We start from the raw sequence: 20,585 nt of genomic DNA on the forward strand, positions 1-20,585 counted from the left end.
AGTGTCTTCTACGGAAAATGGTATAGTAGAAAGCGATTTCTAAAATAAATACGTTCATCTACTATTTTTAGAACGTACATTCTACTATTTACTAATTTTCTAAAAAAGTGGAATGCGCATTCTACTAATCCTAAAGCTATCTACTTTTCGTCCGGAATCATCTTCTACATTTATTAAGTATTCTAAATTTCGCGGAATGTGTTTTCTAAAGTTTACTCTTCCGTCTACTAAAAGTAGAAAGCGTGTTCTGGATTTTTTTCAATGTTCTAAACTTTTAGAAGGCGCCTTCTACGGATAAGATTACCTAATTTTTGCGAAAATCAATGAAAGTTTCAGCTAAGGAAATATTCTAAAAATCTCCTAAAAATATTCTAACTTCCTAAAACGTGTTATTTTCGATTTTACTTGTCAAAGTTTTTTAAAAAATGATTCTCCCTTGTCTTCTTCAATAATCTATGGTTTTTCCATAGTTTTTTTTTATTTTTTTCACAAACTCTTGTTCTCTATGATAAATATCTATACAACATCTGGTGTTTTGAAATTAGGTACAATTTTTTTGTAAAGTTTTTTTCTTTTTTAATAAAGTTAACAAATTTTATTTTTATTAAAATTTTTATTAAAATTTTTATTAAAAACATTTTTAAAAGTTTTATTTTTATTAAAAAGTTTGATAAAATTCAAAAGGTTACAAACATTTTAAAATTTATATAAATTAAAACTTTGTAAAATGTTTTTTATAAAGTTAGTTTAAAGTTTTTATCAAAAATATTTTGTAAAGTTTTATTTTTATTTTTATAAATTTAAAAAATTTATTTAATTAAAGTTTTATTAACGTTTTAAATATTTTATAAAAATAAAACTTTGTAAGCAATTTTTATAAAATGTTGGCTATGTTAAAAAGAATTTTGTTGGCTTTGTTAAAAAGAATGTTTCTACTCATTTCTTTTGCTTTTTAGAAATCTTTTTATATAGTTTTTTCATTATAAATGTATATAAACCTTTTAATTTCGTTTTAATTTGATTTTAAATTACTTAAGGAAAGGTTAATTTTGGGATTATAAAAAGATTTATACCATTAGGACAACTATGAGATGGATTTATACCAAGGGGACAACACCTTGTTTTTTTGTTCTCTATTGGCAATTTTCCCAATGTAATATTCTATAGTTGAGAACTTACTTGTTGCCATGAATAGCATGTAGACGAATGATGGAATCTTCCTCCTCTTGGCTAAATTCACCACGCTTAATGTCAGGTCTAAGGTAATTGGCCCATCTCAGTCTGCAGCTTTTGCCACATCTTTTGAGTCCTATAATTTTGGTATGATTGAAAGCACTGAACTTAATAAAACAGTAATGCAAAGAAAAGCTTACTGATTAATTGAAAAAATGGAAAGCATGCACAAGCTGAGTTTTATGATAAGTTATTCAATTCAATTACTTCAACATTTGATGACCAATAAATTTGAAGTTTCAACAATATAAAGACAAGGAATACCAGCTTTGTCAGGAAGGGTTCGCCAACCTCCTTCACCATGACGTTGGACGTAGGCAATTATCAATAATAAATATTTTCCTTATTAAAAGAGAAGTACTAGGTCTCTACATTCAGTTACATTTTTGGATTATTTAGTTTATTCATATTTTAATTTCAGTAATAACAAAATCTATTGAGAAAAAATCTAATAAATGTTTTTGAAAAAAAATTAAATATTTTTAATTTTATGCACAGATTAATTTTGTAATTATTAGTAAAATATTGTTATAAATTAATTCTAATTAAAATTTTATTATAAACAAAATAATAAACTATATGCTAATTTTATAAATTTTATAAGTATGCCTATATTATATTAAAATAGAATTAATAAATTGGTAAAACCAATAAATTTTGAAAAAATAGTTTCATTTAGATAAATAAATAAAATATCATTCACTGTTTAAAGTGATTAAAATATCATTCAGTTTTTAAAATGATTAAAATTCGTAAATTATGTAAGAATTTACAAAAAAAATGTTATGCATTTTTGTCCAATAGATGCATCATGCATGTGACGTCACAATTGCCTAACGACAGGTCATTGACAACAAAGGGTTGAGATCTTTTTTTTTGAAACTCAAAGGGTTGAGATCTTCTTTCTCGCTAGTGTTCTGAAACCTGAAATATAATTATATCAATATCCATGCCATGAAAACAAAAAGGAAATAATAAAATGTTGTTAAATCAGTTTCTGCTTTAGAATATTTTCCCACATTCTTATCATCTTATGTAGAGTACAGACTCAGAAAAATATATAAACTTTGCTTATGCATTTTTGTCCAATAGATGCAACATGCATGTGACGTCACAATTGCCTAACGACAGGTCATTGACAACAAAGAGTTGAGATCTTCTTTCTCACTAGTGTTCTGAAACCTGATCTGGGATTCATGATTGAATCGGTAAATCAAATGATCAGATATGCAATATTATTTTAATTTTAAGAAAACATCATTATTTAAAAATCCGATAAAAACTTCCAAAAATTATTAAAATCCAGAATTAGGTTACCAGTTAAACCAATGGTAAATAAAAAATAATACTTATCTATTTTACAAATTTTTTTTATAGAATTTCATTCTTTTTTCAATTAATTCTAATAATTTTATTTATAATTTTCTCAAATAATTCGACAATATTTATTACAAAGTGTAAAACCGAATTTACATATTGTTAACTGTTTTGCAATTTTTCAATTTTCCTAATTTAATCATTAATTATATTGTATCTGAATATTATAAAATTTTGGACCAGATATGAGTCAGATCATTCTAAATCCAAATAGGTTCATAGAAATTTAAAAATATCCAACTAACATATATATATATATATATATATATATTTATTAAAAATGTTAATAAAATTTTCATTATATAAAAGATAAAATTTAAAAATTTGTGCGCATACGCAGATCATGCTCTAACCGTACTTTTCTTAAAATCATTGCACGAGTGACAATATAAGAAATACGAAAGGCTTATGAAAATAGTTGGCAGGTCTAGTCCGATTATACAAAATTTGAAAATTCGAGGAAAGTGACTTCGTTGCAGTTTTCAAGAAACTACTAACGTAGAACTTGGTCTTTTTTTTTCCCATCTGATTTTGATTAATAAAACTTGAAGACATACAAGATTGAAATCCTAGAACCCATAACAGGGTGACGAGAACCCAAACAACGGGTGACTTAAACCCAAACAAAAGGTGACACTTGAACAAAAACTACAACAATAACAAGAGAACTCTAGACTCATTATAACCAAAGCCAAAAACAATCCTTGACAAGGGATAACAATACTAATCCTTCTACACTTTGAATAGCCGGAACTCTTAACGAAAGAGGAAGCATTACAGTTGCAGTGGCCATAACAACGAAACCAAACTACACTTACCTGAACCTTCAGTTCACAGTACAAAGCCAGAACCAATAAGAATAACATCATAAACCAACTAGAGAAGAAACAACAACTAGGGCTAAGCTCCCTCCTCAACCAAACCTTCATCAGAAATCTCAAAACCCTCAACCTCATTATATTGCTTCAACCAGGAGAAGCCACCGAGGAACACGAGAGTCAGAGACAAACCGGATAAAACACTTGTTCAAAAGCCGCGAGGATGACTCTTTCCTAGAGCGGGACAAGCAACCTGAAACTTTTCAAAGATGTTAGACATGTTCTGCTCTCCACACCAACACACCACCCTTCCACACCGCTTACACCGAAGCTATAGCAAAGATAGAATAAGATAAACACTGAAATCCAAACAAAGACGCCTCCGATTCAGCCTTTCTGAAGCAATAAACACATCTAACCCGAGTAGAGATCTCAAAACACGGAGTGAGTTGATGGCTTTGGTCATCAGGAAACAAAATCTTTACGGAAGCTAAGTAAAAAGCAGAGAAGAAAACGATTGCAGGAGAACTGCTCCGAACCTCTACCGGATCCAGCGTTTTCTTCTTCATAAACAAATAGATCTGTAAGTTCTGACCGGAGATCTCACCGGGAAACCTCTTCCACCGCAACCAAACAACCACTCAGGCGAAATCTCAACCAAACACAGGAAACCTAACATCAAAAGAAAGCTAAAAGAAGGATTAAGACCGACGTCGTGGCTGTGTAAGCCCACGCACGCCGGTCTAAACCAAATCTGAGAAACTGAGTTTTTTGGGAGATGGAGGAGTTTTCTCTCTCTGCAAGCTCTTCCGTGTTCTTCTATATTGTGTACAACTTGGTCTTTAAAAAAAGAAAAAAAAAACTTTGTCTTTAAAACACTGGACATGGACAAGTACATATAATATTACGATATTCATGCGACGAAAACAAAAAGGAAATCAAAATATAGTTAAATTACATACCTGACCGACTGGCATTGTGAAGTACCGTAAAATTACATACTTGGTTGACCATGCTGCTGTTGTGTTTGGGTTTTGGCTTTAGTATGGGCTTCAACTAAGCCTTTAATTTGGTTTTGGGCTTAAAAGAACAAAGAAGGAGAGTGTCTATTGTAATGATGCAGATGTGTCACATATACTTTTGTTCATGTTAAATTTCTTATCCACAAAATCTCTAAACATCTTTGTTCCTCCACCAAAGCCATTAATTAACACGCACTACATCTACACTGTCAATCTGACTCAGTCCTACTCGTTAATGCTCTGAAATCTGGGTCTCCAAATGCAGAGTTATATGGCATTCTAGTTGATATTATTAGCTTGCTTCAGCTTTTTGAGTTGTTGTTTTTATGGCATTCTAGCTGATATTAGGAAGCGGATCCTTGTCAAATGCTTCTGTTGTAATTGCTCTCCTAGAGGAGTTTGAACCATTTAGATAAGTACATATAATATTACGATATTCATGCGATGAAAACAAAAAGGAAATCAAAATATAGTTAAATTACATACCTGACCGACTGGCATTGTGAAGTACCGTAAAATTACATACTTGGTTGACCATGCTGCTGTTGTGTTTGGGTTTTGGCTTTAGTATGGGCTTCAACTAAGCCAATCTGGGTCTCCAAATGCAGATTTATATGGCATTCTAGCTGATATTATTAGCTTGTTTCAGCTTTTTGAGTTGTTGTTTTATGGCATTCTAGCTGATATTAGGAAGCGGATCCTTGTTAAATGCTTATGTTGTAATTGCTCTCCTAGAGGAGTTTGAACCATTTAGATAAATGCAAATTTGTGTTCCAAAAAAAAAGCGTAAAACAATCATTCCATTAAAATTTGAAATAGAAACGCAATAGAATTATAGAACCAACTTTTGCGTTTAACCATTACCATATCTTATCCGGAAGCGAGTCAATTTGAAGTTTTTACGCACTTTAATTTGCATCACACTTCAAAAATACCGTAAGGGAAATTTGTTAAATTCACTCTTCTTTTCGTCTTTTCTTTTGATATATTCCATGCACATTTTCACATCTTGTAGTTTTTACCGTAAATCTGAGGGTTTCATTACGTTTCAACAAATTTTTTTTTTTTTTGAAAAATACGTTTCAACAAAATTTTAGAGGATAAAAATAAGCAACTTGTTACTTTGTTAAAAGTTCACAAAATGGAATAGTATTGTTTATCAGTAGTAGTCAGTTAATTAATCAGCACTCACGTTGCCGTTGGGATTGGCATAGCTTAGCTTTTGTACCTTTTGTTTTAAATAAGTGAATATGACCACTTTTATTTTCTCAAGTTTGGAATCTTTACGACCCCTTAGGTGAATTGAAGAGGTTAGGTGTAAATCATGTGATCATATCAATATGTGAAAAAACAGTTTTGTTTTGTTTTTAGTGGGATACTAGTATTTTTGTACTATATTTACATAAATGAAATTCGGTTTAGTTTGTTAGCTTTACGTCAATGTATCAGAATGTCACAGTTACATTACAAAACTTAGCTACTTTAAACTTGTTTACTTTGTTAAACGCTCGTGTAACAGAGAGAATGCAAAGTTAAAATTGGCAGAACAATTTAGGGTCAAATTCCACATCTTTTCGCGAGTGATAATTAAAAACTATCGTAATATCATCTAAAATGGTGTATTTTCAACCAATTTAAATAACATATTTCTTATAAGATTAATATTTCAAAGTTAATATTTCTTGTAATGTTGTACAGTCCATATATACTATTTAAAAACTTTATAAAAATTTTTGGAAAATCATGAAATTAATGCGAAATTGGTTTTAAGGGATAGAAGATTGCGTGAATTCCATGAGTCTGTCAATATGGTTGTTGGAGATTTTAACATAGCTTCGTTAATGATATTGAACTTGGTAACACATGAGACAAAAACAATTATGAATATAGTTGCCTACAGAGGCGAAGCTAGGTTGATGAATAAGGGTGCATGTGTATTGAATCAAACTCTTAATAAACTCTTTATTAATCTCTCACACAAACTCTTAGCACAATGCTTTAGAAAAATAACTCAAAAAACTAAAGCTCTCAAACTCTCTAAAGATATGCTACACATTAGCATCCTATTTATACTCCTCACACTTATCCTAAACTCATTAGGAATATATTCTCCTATTCCTAAGCTCATTAGGAATATGATAGCTTGTACTCAAAGCTATCTCAAGTTTGAATCAACATTCTCCCCCTCAAACTTGAAACTCTCTTTTGACACATCTTGAACTCCAATCAACTCTCTCATCTCCTTGAATTTAATCCTTCCTAGAGCCTTTGTTAGTATATCCGCCTTCTGTCTCGTACCTGCAACATGTTCCACGCACACCAACCCTTTCTCGACGCACTCTCTGATAAAATGAAACCTTGTGTGAATGTGTTTACTACGCCCATGAAACACCGGGTTCTTGGACAATGCTATTGCAGACTTGTTGTCGATTCTGATCACCACTTTCTCATCAACTCCGTTGAGTATCTCACCGAGCAGGTCACGAAGCCAGATTGCTTGTTTCGCAGTCTGTCTCTTGCTTCTGCGAACACCACGTGATAGGATTACCACCAAGATAAAAGATGTGCCCTGTTGTGCTCTTACCATCATCCGGGTCAACATTATAGCTGCTATCGTTGTATCCAATAAGTCCTTCGCGTGGCCTTGAACCGAACTTTAGACCGTAAGCTTCCCTGCACATATCGCAACACCTGTTTCAACGCTGCCTTGTGAGACTCCTTCGGGTTATGCATGTAACGGCTCAAGATCCCCACACTACACGCAAGATCCGGTCGTGTGTGTATCAAGTAGCGTAGACATCCAATGTTTCTCCTATACTCCCTTTCATCAACACCACGTTCTTCTTCTGCCTTTTCTAGCCTTATTCCTGCATCCATCGGAATATGAGTTGAGTTACATCCCTTCATGCCCGCATCTTCAATGATTTTCTTCGCATATTTCTCTTGACTTAATATTATACTTCCACCTTGTTGTCTTACTTCAATTCCAAGATAGTAGCTAAGCCTTCCAAGATCAGTCATATCGAACTTGGTTCCTATGTTTTTCTTGAATTCCATGATCATCTCCACACTTGAACCTGTGACAAGCAAATCGTCAACGTATACAGCCACTACCAATATATGACCTCTTTCTCTCCTATGACACAGAGACGGTTCCTTGAGGCAACGCTCAAACTTTAGCTCATTGAGTATTGTATTTAGCTTCTCGTTCCATGCCCGTGGAGCTTGACGGAGACCGTACAATGCTTTGCTTAGTTTGTAAACTTTCGATTATTTTCCCTTTATAACGAAGCCCTCTGGTTGTGTGACGTAGACATCTTCTTTTAAATCTCCGTAGAGGAACGCGGTTTTGACATCAAGATGATGTAACTCCCAAGTGTATGAAGCCGCCATTCCTATAATAAGTCTCACGGTTTCTATTCTAGCAACCGGGGCAAACACTTCATCGAAATCTATTCCATGTTTCTGAATGTATCCTTTAGCAACAAGACGGGCTTTGTACTTGTTTATACTCCCATCAGAGTTTCTCTTAACCTTGAAAATCCATTTTAGACCTATGGCTTTGCAGTTACTTGGAAGATCCATCAGAGTCCAGGTTTTGTTCTTCACTATCGATTTGATTTCTTCCTCACATGCATCTCTCCAAACTTTAAACTCCTTTGCTTCAGCATAGTTCCACGGCTCCTCGTTCATGAGCATCATAAGGTGCTCACTTTCTATCTCACAAAGCTTCTCATACATCTCGACTTCTTCACATAAGAGTTCATAGTCGTCAAGGTAGCTTGGTTTGTTGGTAACTCGAGAGGAACGTCTCAGTGCTATATGCTCTGTTTCTTGCTCTGTTTCTTCATCTTCGACCTCACGTTTTGGTTCTCGTGGCTCTTCTCCTTCACTCTCAACTTCTGTATCTTCAAGGACTTTAGGACCTGGATGTATCACAACTTCACCAAAGTCTATCTCACGCGACCTATTGCGAATATTCTTTTCAAACTCCACCCACTTCCATCGTTGATCTTGAAGATCACGTCTCTGCTCACTATAATTTTTCTACTTGAAGGTTCTAATAGTCGATAGGCCTTTGTCCCGGGCTCTGTTCCGAGATGAACCAAGGCTCTTGATCTATCATCAAGTTTCCTCAAGTGGGGAGTAGTAACCTTTGCATAACCGACACACCCAAACACTCTTATGTGCTCCACGTTTGGTTTTCTTCCCTTGTAGCTCTCGTATGGTGTCATATGGTTCAAAGTTCGCGTGGCTATCCTGTTTATAAGATAGGTTGTGTGCCTCACTGCTTCTCCCCACAAAAAGTTTGGAACCTCCATGTGTTTTAAGATGCTCCGAGTCATCTCCAACAACGTCCTGTTTCTTCTCTCTACAATACCATTTTGCTGTGGAGAGTAAGGTGCGGTCAAATGTCGAGCAATTCCTGCACTATCACAATAGTTCTTGAATTCTGTAGAAGTGAATTCTCCTCCTCTATCGGTTCTAAAGGTCCTAACTCTTCCTCTCGTCTCCTGTTCTACTAGTGTTCGAAACCGTTTGAACTTTTCAAACGCTTCGCTCTTCTCCCTCATTAGGATGGTCCACATGTATCTAGAATAGTCATCTATGATCACAAATACGTATTTGTTTCCTCCAGCCGTAGATGGTGTAATTGGACCACATAAGTCTCCGTGGACAAGTTCTAGAACTTGTGATGCTCGATATGAACTCTCTTGAGGAAACGATTTTCGAATTTGTTTCCCTCTCAGACACGCAGCACACGTTTCCTTTTCAACTCCAAAGCTCGGCATACCTGTCACCATCTTCTTATCAACCATCAGCTTCAGATTTGTGAGGCCTAAGTGACCAAGGCGCGAATGCCACTTAGAAGACTCGTTATGTCGGACTATTTGTAGACACTTCGTATTCTCTACCTCCATAGCTACCTTATATAGCCGGTTTGGGGATCTCTTTGCTCTCATCAATAGCCTGTTATCACGATCATACAAGAGTAAGCAATCTTCCTTCATTCTCACCTCACATCCGGACTCAGTTGCCTGACCAAGACTGATAATATTACTACGCAAATCAGGAATGTAGTACACATTGGTGAGTGTTTTCTTTCTTCCTTCCTTGGTTACAAAGACTATTGAACCTTTCCCGGTAATGTCAATCCTAGAATCATCACCAAACCTTACTTTGCCGGTTATCCTCCTATCAATGTCTGAGAAAAACTTAAGATTACCCGTCATGTGATTACTAGCCCCATTATCAATATACCACATATTGTCTTTTGTCTTAGTACTGTCGAGTTGTCTTGGTATCACCTTCCCCTCGTTTAAGTACACTATTTCGTTTACCATCAATTCTTCTGCCTCGTGTGTAGTATATGCTTCACTTTCTTGTGTTTCTTGAAGTTTAAGTAACCTATCTGGACAATTTTGGGCAAAGTGTCCCGTTTTGTCACAACGGAAACATACTACTCTTGATGCATCTCGCTCTTGTCGGTAGTAACCTCCACCGTTCTGTTAATAACCCGTGCGACCACGTCCTCTTCCTCGGTATCCATACCGTCCGCTTCTGCCTCTTCCTCTAGACGAGTCATATCCGCCTTGGTAGGGTTGTGTTTGACCTTGTGAATCAGAATTAGCGTACATGAGCTTGTTCTGACTTTGATCCTCCGATTTCTCTTCATCTTCTTCTGCAATCCTCTCCTCGTATGCTTTCAACCTTCCCACTATGTCCTCGAAGCTTGTCGTGTCGAGATCAAGATTCTGTTCCAAAGCAGCCGTCATATGTATATACTTCTTCCTAGGCAAGCTATACAGAAGCTTCTCCACTATCTTTGACTCTTCAATAGTCTCTCCCAAAGATGCACACTTTGCAGTCAACTCTGTTATACGACTAACAAAGCTATCAATAGTTTCGCTTTCTTTCATCTTGATCCGGTTCAAATCTGCTTTTAACGTCATCAGACGTGCCTTCCTTACACGTTCTGCTCCCATGTATCTCATCTTGATTGCCTCCCAAATCTCTTTAGCGGTTTTGAGCTTACCAACTTGGAGTGTCATCGCCTCAGGTATTGATTGGAAAAGAAGTGCTCTTGCCATAACATTCTTATCTCCTTCTCCAGGCTCAATAGCCTCCCAAACCTTGTGGACCTCCAGCGCTGCCTGCATTCTTATTGTCCACACGGTATAGTTTGTCTCATTGAGTAGTGGGCAACGTATAGACGATGAACCTCCATTCTTCGCAACGTTGCTAGCTGCAACGATTTCTCCCATGGTCTCTTCGATTCAATATATGGCTCTGATACCAATTATTGAATCAAACTCTTAATAAACTCTTTATTAATTTTTCACACAAACTCTTAGCACAATGCTTTAGAAAAATAACTCAAAAAACTAAAGCTCTCAAACTCTCTAAGGATATGCTACACATAAGCATCCTATTTATACTCCTCACACTTATCCTAAACTCATTAGGAATATATTCTCCTATTCCTAAGCTCATTAGGAACATGATAGCTTGTACTCAAAGCTATCTCAAGTTTGAATCAACAATGTGCACCCAGTCTATTTAAATTAGTTAATTTTTTACCATGGACAAGGAAGAGATAAGTGGCTAATTTAGTAATGATGCACCCATGGTTTTCAATGAACCTGAGTTCAATACCCCCACACTATTTATATTTGCTATTTTGCACCCAGTCCTAATAAATCCTAGCTTCGCCCCTGGTTGCCTATATTGGTGTCTATGGAGATTGAGTAATGAATAAAAAGTTTAATTAATTGTATGGTAAATCATAGAAAGTGATTATTGTTATTTATTTTTTTGAATAAGAACTCACATAAAGTTTGATGAATCGCCATGCGGTCGTTGAATAGTATGTTTGAACAAATGTCAATAAAAGAGGACCAAAAGCTCAAGAATGTTCAATGTTCAAGACGATGTTTATACGAAATGGAGAATAACATGATTTGGGCGTGTTGACCAGGTTATCATATTCATACATGGATTAGTGCTGACACAGTCCAATATTACGTCTCCTATGGACAAATAAGGTTGCTGAATCCGTTGTGTGTGGATTTAGAAGTCATGTCCGTACTTCCATATGAAAAGGACTTAGGCGTGAGACATGACCATCCACATTTAATGTGGTTTGCCAGTATGTTGGTGTCTATGCAATGCGTCTACACGAGCAAGTCAATATGATTAACATGTGATGACATCTATGGTATGTCCTCTTGGGTAAGGAATCATGCGGCTTTTTATGTCGACTATCATGCGGCCATTGTCAAGGTCACTTTTATGTTTTCTATCAATTTCACAAATATCTGAGAGCACTTCCAATCTATTCAATGGAGTTCTAAACATGCGTATATGTGTATGTATGTGTAGGGAAAATAAGTATTTAAATTCTCAATTATTTGAAATCAGCAAGTTTAATATTAAACTATTATTTACACGATTTTATTCTCCAATTAATAGTTGACTTAGCAAATTAATGATATAAAGTCAACCGTTATGTCATAAACGGTTCTTGTTAATTTTATATCAATTTTCTTCGTTATTGAACATGAAAAAATTGAAATTTTCAAATTCAAACCCTAATTTTGAGTGAAAATGATTTCTAGCGACGACAAAAAGGCGATTTCTAGCGATATGAGAATAAATCTGGTCCAATCATGAAACAAATATCACAGGAAATTGTCTTTTCTGTCACTGAAAATCGTCTTCACTCAAAGTTAGAATTTAAATTTGAAGATTTCAAATTTTTTAGATTTAATAACGAAGATTATCGATATAAAACTAATAAAAATCGTTTATGACTTAATAATTGACTTTTTAGTCAGTAATTTGCCAAATCAACTATTAGTTGGAGAATAAAATCATGGAAGTAATAGTTCGATATTAAACTTACTGATTTCAAATAGTTGAATATTTAAATGCCTATTTTCCATGTATGTGTATGTATATATTATATATGCGTATATAATTGTGGAATCCAACATTTTATGGGAAACTCAACCCAAAATTTCTTAAATCTTTTTTTAAAAAATTTTGGATTGGGTTTTTCATAAATGATAGATCCCACAATTATATATATATATATGCATGTTTTTTTTTTTGAAAAAGGCTTTTATATATATATGATAAGGCCTGAAAGGCAGTTTTTCATTGGGCTGGGCCCCTATTACAATTGGACATTATAGAGAATCCAATAAGGAAGTGGAAAGCGAAGAAGTTTGATCTTTCTAGAGATCATCGAAGGATCTAGTCTCTTAACCAGTGTTGCATCATGGAGGAAGAAAGTCTGGGGCTTGTGGTTCTCAGAGATGAGATCCTGTTCTTGATCAAAGAGATTGCAGTGGTTATGATGGTGGAGGGCGAGCGGTAGATTTGGCGGTGTAGTCTGTTGTTTCTTTCAGTCCAAAGGAGGTAAATTGCCGATTGCCAAGAGAGGAGAGACAATTGTTTCTGATGCTTGGGGAGAGCCATCGAGTGCATATCGGTGAGGTTTTGCGACCAATGGGTATTCGTTGAGCAGCCTGATTTCGTCGCGAGTGTGATCCATACTTCAGAGGAGAAAGGGCAGTCGAATAGGAGGTGGTCTCTCGTTTCAGGGGCGCAGTTGCAGAGCAGGCACATGGGATTGGTTTGCAGTCCCCAGCTTAAGAGCCTATCCTTTGTAGGGGAGCGATTCAACACCATTAGCCAAGTAAGAAAATTATGCTTTGGGATCCCTTTTTTAGTCCATACCGATGCAAACCACAGAACTTGAGGCATGTGAGGTTTGATGAGGTTATAAATCAATACCAGTAGAGTAAGTTGTTGTTTGCTTATCATCAGGGGACCAAATGTAGGAGTCATTCACATCAGACAGTGAGACAGTTGTTAAGTACGCGTGGAGCTCCAGCTGTTCCTCCGATCTAGGACTAGGAAGTGACCAAATGCCGTGTCTGTTGATGTCAGAGACAGTTGCCATCCGCCTTGTTCCAAGTGTAGAAGCAGGGGGGAGGTTCAGGAAAGTTTTTATACTTCCAAAGGGAGACCAATTCTCAAACCAGAACAAGGTATTTTTTCCATTCCCAAGCTTCACTTTTATCCAACTGAAAACCATGTCTCTGCTCCTAAGTAGTTTCTTGACTGTGTAAGAGTGGGTTTGTTTTTCTCGCAGGATCCAGAAATTACTTCTGTTGCCCGAGAGGATACGCTCTGTGAACCATGCTACCCAGATGGATCCCGCTCTAAAGAAGAGGAGCCATATCAGTTTGATTTGACAAGCTTTATTCCAGTAGATGAGGTTTCCACCTTTGTTCTTAGCCAAAGTGACAGTTTCCCAGGAGACTCTAGCTGTGTGGTGTCCCTCCGTGGTTCCTCTCCACAGGTACGCGCCGCATAATGAACTAATGATCTTGATACACTGCTTAGGAATTGTGAAAGTTGAACACCAAAAATTGGATATTCCAGCAATCACTGTTTTTATAAGCAGCAGTCTTCCTGCAAAAGAAAGCGATTTTGCGGTCCAGCTATTTACTTTCTTCTTCACTTGCTGTATCAGGGGCTCGCAGTTTGCCAAGGTGAGCTTCTTTGTGCAAAGAGGAATTCCCAAGTACCTCACAGGGAGCACATCCTGCGTGAGACCAGTTTCTGCTGATATTTGCGCAATTTCCAGCGGTGTGAGACCACAAGTGAAGAAGAAAGTTTTGGAGATGTTAACCGATAGGCCAGACTTGAGGGATAAATTCTTTAGCACCTGCAGTATATTCTTGACTGATTCAGGCGAACCGTCACAGAAAATGAGTAAATCATCTGCGAAACAGAGGTGCGTAAGCTTTGATTCCCGACAGTGGTAATGATACCCGAATTCTCCATCTGCTGCTGCTTTGTCCAGTAGGAGGGATATGCAGTTCATGGCCATTACGAAGAGGTATGGTGAGAGGGGATCGCCCTGTCGAAGTCCTCTGGTGCTTCTGAAATATCCTTGGACGTTGCCATTGAAGCCTATCATGAACGAGGGAGAGGTGACACAGGGGTAGAGCCATGCTAGATAGTTGTGGGGGATGTCCAGGCCTTCTAGGAGTGTGAAGATGAAACTCCAGTTTACAGTGTCGAACGCCTTCTCTATATCGACTTTCAGTGTTATACGTTTGGGTCCTCTGTCTTTGTGATACCCATGGATAATCTCAGAAGCTAGGATTGTATTTTCCACCAGCAGCCTTCCTTGGACAAAAGCGGTTTGGTTTGGTAGGATGAGAGTTGGGAGAATCGGTTTGAGGCGCTTTACTAGGAGCTTTGAGATGACCTTATATATGGTGTTGCAGCAAGATATAGGACGGTAGTCAGATATTGCAGAAGCTCCTATTCTTTTCGGGACCAGCGTGAGGATCGTCGCGTTTGAGCTCGGAGGGAGGATGCCAGAAGCGAAAAAAGTTTGGATACCTCTTATCACTTCTGAACCCAGGATCTGCCATGATTCTTTGAAGAACCCAGAGGTAAGACCATCAGGCCCTGGAGATTTATTCTTGTTGAGCTTGAATAACACAGATTTTATTTCTTCAGGGGATGGAAAGGTTGACATAGTGAAGGAGACGGCCTCTGAGCAGCGGAAGGGCACGAGGCTTTGAACCCATTCGGTGGAGGTTGGCTCAATTGTGTACGCTTGGGGTGCAAGAAGCTGCTGAAAGTGTGAGACTGCGATTGCTCCCATCATACTGGGATCCGTGATGATCTCTCCCGAGGACAGACAGAACGATCGTATAGAGTTTATGGAATTCTGCAGTTGAGTGAGACGATGGAAGAAGCTGGTGTTGTGATCTCCCTCTCTCAACCAGTTAATTCTGGACCTTTGCCGAAAATAGCTCTCCTCTATGGTTCGTAGGAACTCCCATCTATCATGAAGGTCCTTTTCCTCTTTGAAGTTCTCAGGAGTTGGAAAGTTTAGAGCATTTACCTGCGCAACATGAAGCAAACCGTTAGCCTCTCTAACTCTCTCTTAAATATTGGAAAAATTATCTCTGTTTAATTTTTAAGGTCACCCTTTATTTTTTTCAGTTTCACACAGAGATGAAAAGATTCCAAGCAATGCCTCCGGCGTGATTCCAAGCAGCGTTTACTGTCTGGTAGAAAAGGGGGTGTTTGGTTAGGTAGTTGTAAAATTTGAATGGCTTAGTTCCAGAGGTTGGGAGGGGTACAGCGAGGTCTAGGAGGGCTGGGGAGTGGTCGGAGAAGTCTGGAGGGAGGAAGGAGGCTTGGCTGGCTGGGAAGGATGCAAGCCACTGGTGGTTAACCAATATGCGATCCAGTTTTTGGATGTGCCCAATCTGTTGACAGAAGGAGCAAGATGGAGGGATCCAGGGGTATTCCACTTGGACAGAATAAATTTCTCCAGTGGTTCTGCATAGCTCAATCAGATCCGGTAGGGGAGTAGTAAGGTTTGCTTCTATCTTCACATGAGCTACATTTAAATCTGTGAGATTTTTTGTAAACTCATCCGTCTCTTTTGGTTCTCCTATCAGACCTGCAGCGAAGCTGACACCTTCCAGGCTTCGGAGATCCTACGGGAGGCCTTTTAAGTGAGCCCATAGAGGTATAGAAGCAAGATCTAGCGCGTTCACCGCACCAGCAGCCGACCAGGGAGAAACGTGAAACATAGCTGTTCCGACGTACCAAATCTTTTTCTCCAGTACTTTGGTGCGGATGTACTCCTTTGGTATCCTAACCATGATCGTCCTCTCTTCCAGGTTGGTACGAATTTCAAGCTTGTGTCCCTTGCCCCACATGAAATTCAGAACGCTTTGAATGGATTGATACGAGGGCATTTTTGCAAGGAAGGACCCAAGTATAAATTCTTTGTGCATTGCTGCTCCTCTGGAGAAAACGTCTTCTGGTACGATGACTTGCGGTACTCCTGCAGAAGAATACGAGACAGGAGCAAGCCTCTTGAGAGACTTGTCGGCTATCTGTCTTGCTCTGTGAACCCAGGGTTTAGGTAGAGAGGGGTGGGGAGCCTGGTTAGTTTTTGGAGAGGTTATAGGAGGATTTGAGTTTGGGGGATCAGGAGGAGTTTGGAGGTTTAGGTTGGGGAGGGGAAGAGTACGGTTCTGGTTTTTTGAGTTTGGTTCTGGTGGGTTGGAGGTTGAGGAGGCTCTATTGGAAGATAAAGGGGATTGATTTTTTGGTGGGAGAACAGTAAAACCCTTGAAAGAGTCTTGAACAGTAACTGCGGGAATAGTGCCATTTCCAGATCCAACAATTTCAGGCGGCTGCTCGATTTGTTGGGTAGTTTGGGGGAACGGAGAAGTGGAGATTTTGCCAGATCCGGTGACCATTTGAGCAGTCTCTTTACGCAGAGAAATTTGCTTTTTGGTCAGAGGAGGTGAAGCAATAATGAAAGCAAGCGAAGGGAATTGATTGTCAAAGGCAGGGTTGGGGTCAGGGGGTCAGGGGGGTGGCGGAGGAGGAAGCTACCAGCAGTAGCTTGCGACGGAATCAGGCCGGAGGCTTGGTCGGAGGAGAGCCAGGAGTTCTCATTCTCTCTCATCTCTCTTTCTTTTATTTTGGATTGATTATATATATATATGCATGTTTAGAATTCTAATGGGTAGAATCCCTTATTGGAGGTGTTTTTAGACATTAATTAAACACATAATTTTGGGTTAATTTACATTAATTAAATCAACTTTATGTATTTCTGAGAATTATATCTTTTTCTTTCAAGTCCAACTTACTCCAACATATTATCTAATAACATGTGGTATAAATTATTTATTTTTACAACATGTGGTCTAAATTAGTTTATATTCTGATATATGTTTTAATTAAGTGGAACCGGTTGAAACAAAATACATAAGTTTAAGCGAAAAAAAAAACATAGGTGGAACGGAAAGGATCATATATCAATTATCATGAATCTCACCTGCTTGCCGTCGGCTCGTAGCAGTTAGCTTTAGCTTGTCCACCAATGAGTCACCAAAACCATTAGTGGAATGAAACATCATTCATACTAAACCAAAGCAATCTATTGTTTGTAATTTTTTTTTGTTAATCAGAGTTTGATTTACATTAAATCATGTTTCTTCCGGTTCAAGCATACCATACATTTTTAACATTTGTAGCTTCCTACAAATTGTATCACAATAAGTCAGAAAAATCCACTCAAACTTCAAAAAAAAACCACAGCAAATCAATTATAATTGATTTTACAAGCCAAATTTTCATCATGATTATAAATTTATAATACTCTTGAATTCATGTTTACTTCATCCAAAAAAGTTGTCAATCCCTTCAAAGGAGTCATCAACTTCACTGATCGATGTCACGGGACTATCCCTAAACGCCGTCGTATCAATTTTATCCTCTTGAAGAATTATTGTAAGTTCCCTCATGAACGAAGTATTCTCCAAACAAGATTCATCCAACGTCAAGAAATCTTCATCATCATGAGATATAACATCATTCAAAAATCTTGATGAAAATGGGGTCATATCTTCTATGTCATCGAAGATATGGTCGTACGATAAGGGGTCAGAGATGTCGCTAGAGAACGTTGACGAGGACAACGATGTTGCATCTAGGATCATGTTTTGATCAATGAAGAGATCCGAAGAGTTTGGGGTGGAGGACAAACTCGATGACTTCTCACATTCAGAAGCACTTGTAGTGGGAGTAGTGTGACTATTAAATGGGCCACCACTTCCAATAATATCAGACAGAACACTGTGGTTGATTCTCTTACCAAATCTGTTTGCTACTCTGTTCAAGAACCGAGCTGATAATGATCCTAATACATTATTCTTGTTCGACTTCTGATCATCATTCTCCATATGAGCACTGCTTTTATCGGGCGGTGTCTCGGGATGGTCAGATGATTTACCATTAAGTGATTTGTGAGTCAGGGGATCGATACCTTTCTTGACCAGACGTTTCTTGATGTGAGTGTTCCAGTGGTTCTTGATCTCGTTGTCAGTTCTTCCTGGTAATCTACGAGCTATCGCCGACCATCTGATCAACAAAGCATTATTTATTACCAAGTGGTCATACCAAATCGACATTATAATAGCATGAGGGTGAATTGGTGATGGAAACACAATACTATTAAAACAGAAATATGACCTATTGATAAAAGTGTGGTCTAACTATTTTAATATAATTATTAAAGTTTTTATTAATTATTTAAGAAAAATATTATACAAATAAAAACACAAATATAATTAAAAACACAAATATGAAAATTATTTTTTAAATATAAAAAATAAATTCTCTCTTTTAAGAGCGGATTATAATTTAGTTTACTATATTAAAATAAATCATGTCTAATTGATAAATGTTTGATCTAATAATGTATTTCATTTATATCAATATAAATATAAAAATTAAAATTTACAAAAAAAAATATTTTGTTAACCTTTACAAGAACTAAATTATTTTGTTCAATATTTTGTTTTATTTTATAACAATGATATAATGTGTTTGCTTTTATAGGTTTGAACTGACAATTATTTTAATTTGATAAATTCAATTATGATATGATATCATAAACAACTATGTAGAAAATCATTTAATATATATATATATATATAGGAAGTCAAGTTTGATGCAAATGTGAGTTTTCTATAGTTTTGTTTTGGAACGCATAATATATATTCTATTAAATTAGAAACATAAATTATTGATATAGGTTTAGTCCAATTATTTTAATACAACTATTAAAAAAATTACTAATCATTTGAAAAAATATTTTACACAAATATGATTACAAAGGAAAACACAATTAGAAAAATAAATAGAAAAATTAAATTTCACAAACAATACAAAATAAAAATTTATTTGTCTTTTTTGAAGGGCAAACAGATCAGAATCTAGTAATATAGTTTAAAACTTACTTGTTGCCATGAATGGCATGAAGTCTAACGATGGAATCTTCCTCCTCTTGGCTAAACTCGCCACGCTTAATGTCAGGTCTAAGGTAATTGGCCCATCTCAGTCTGCAGCTTTTGCCACATCTTTTGAGTCCTATAATTTTGTTATTATTGAAAGCACTAAACGTTAATAAAACAGTAATGCAAAGAAAAGCTGACCGAAAATTTGCAAATTGGCGGAATAAAAAAAAAGAGAGGAAAAGTATGCACAAGCGAGTTGTTATGATCAGTTTATTCAACTAATCATCAATATCTTTTTATTTTTATCTTTTACTTTCACATGAACTCAACTTGAAGAAGTTAGTTTTTTTTTTGGGCTTTTTTGCTAAATAACCAAAAAAAAAGAGAAATTGGATTTTGGGAGAGAGAGTACAGAGAGATAGGAAGAGGAAATAGGAGAGAGAGGGGGATTTTGGTTAGATTTTCAATTTTGTTTTTTTTCTTAGTTACTTGGCGTAATTTCCCTTTTTTAGAAAGGGATTATTTTGAAGAAGTTAGTTTGAAAAAAAAAAATTGAAGTTTTAAAAATAAAAAGGTATACCAGCTTTATCAGGAAGGGTTCGCCAACCTCCTTCACCGTGACGTTCGACGTAGGCAATGAGCTTATGGTCTTCTTCTTGAGTCCATGCTCCTTTCTTCAGCCCTTCCGCTCTGCAACACGGTGTCCGTACCATTATTGATTCTTGATTGTAATAATTGAAGCTTGAGAGACAGAGATTGATTTTGTGTTGTGGTCTTGTGATGGATCATACCAAGGAAGGACTTGATCTTTTGATGAGAACATTAAGACATCGATAGATACGTTTTATCGACATCATGTTCTTATTCGAGACTCTATTTTTTCTTTTCATGTATATTTGATATATTCTTCTCAAAAACTGATATATTTTCGTATTTTGAGATGAAAACCATAGAGAGAAAGAGAGCGCTGTTTGTTTTCACTTGGCAAGTGAGAAATTTGAGGAAGGAGTGAGGAGCTTTATATTGTATGCGTGCATGGATCCTGTGCAGGAGTGCAGCCGACGGCGTCGTTAATCAGTGTTTGCCACATAGATTTTAAATTATATTGATTATAGATATTACTTTTTATTAAAGGTGTAGAATTTTTTAGTGGAAAAGGATTGAGATGGAGGTTCTTGTACGTATCTTATTTTTCTAGCCAATTCTGCCTTTTTCCTTAGCCGTTCCAAATTATAGTAACAGTATATGGAGCCAGAAAACTATTATAC

General features: G+C 36.6%; 1 protein-coding gene across 1 annotated transcript; it reads right to left on the reverse strand.

Moving 5' to 3' along the window:
* Nucleotides 1-17,575: 17,575 nt before the first annotated feature.
* LOC108840593 (transcription factor MYB122-like) lies at nucleotides 17,576-20,292 on the reverse strand. Its single transcript, XM_018613428.2, has 3 exons — nucleotides 19,898-20,292; nucleotides 19,321-19,450; nucleotides 17,576-18,439 (listed from the first exon to the last, which is right to left on the reverse strand). The coding sequence occupies exons 1-3, from the start codon at nucleotides 20,028-20,030 to the stop codon at nucleotides 17,698-17,700; spliced, it is 1,005 nt and encodes a 334-aa protein (XP_018468930.1). The 5' UTR covers nucleotides 20,031-20,292; the 3' UTR covers nucleotides 17,576-17,697.
* Between the last annotated feature and the right edge of the window lie 293 nt (nucleotides 20,293-20,585).

This window comes from Raphanus sativus, chromosome 2, assembly GCF_000801105.2.
Source record: "Raphanus sativus cultivar WK10039 chromosome 2, ASM80110v3, whole genome shotgun sequence".
NCBI classification, from domain to species: Eukaryota; Viridiplantae; Streptophyta; class Magnoliopsida; order Brassicales; family Brassicaceae; genus Raphanus; species Raphanus sativus.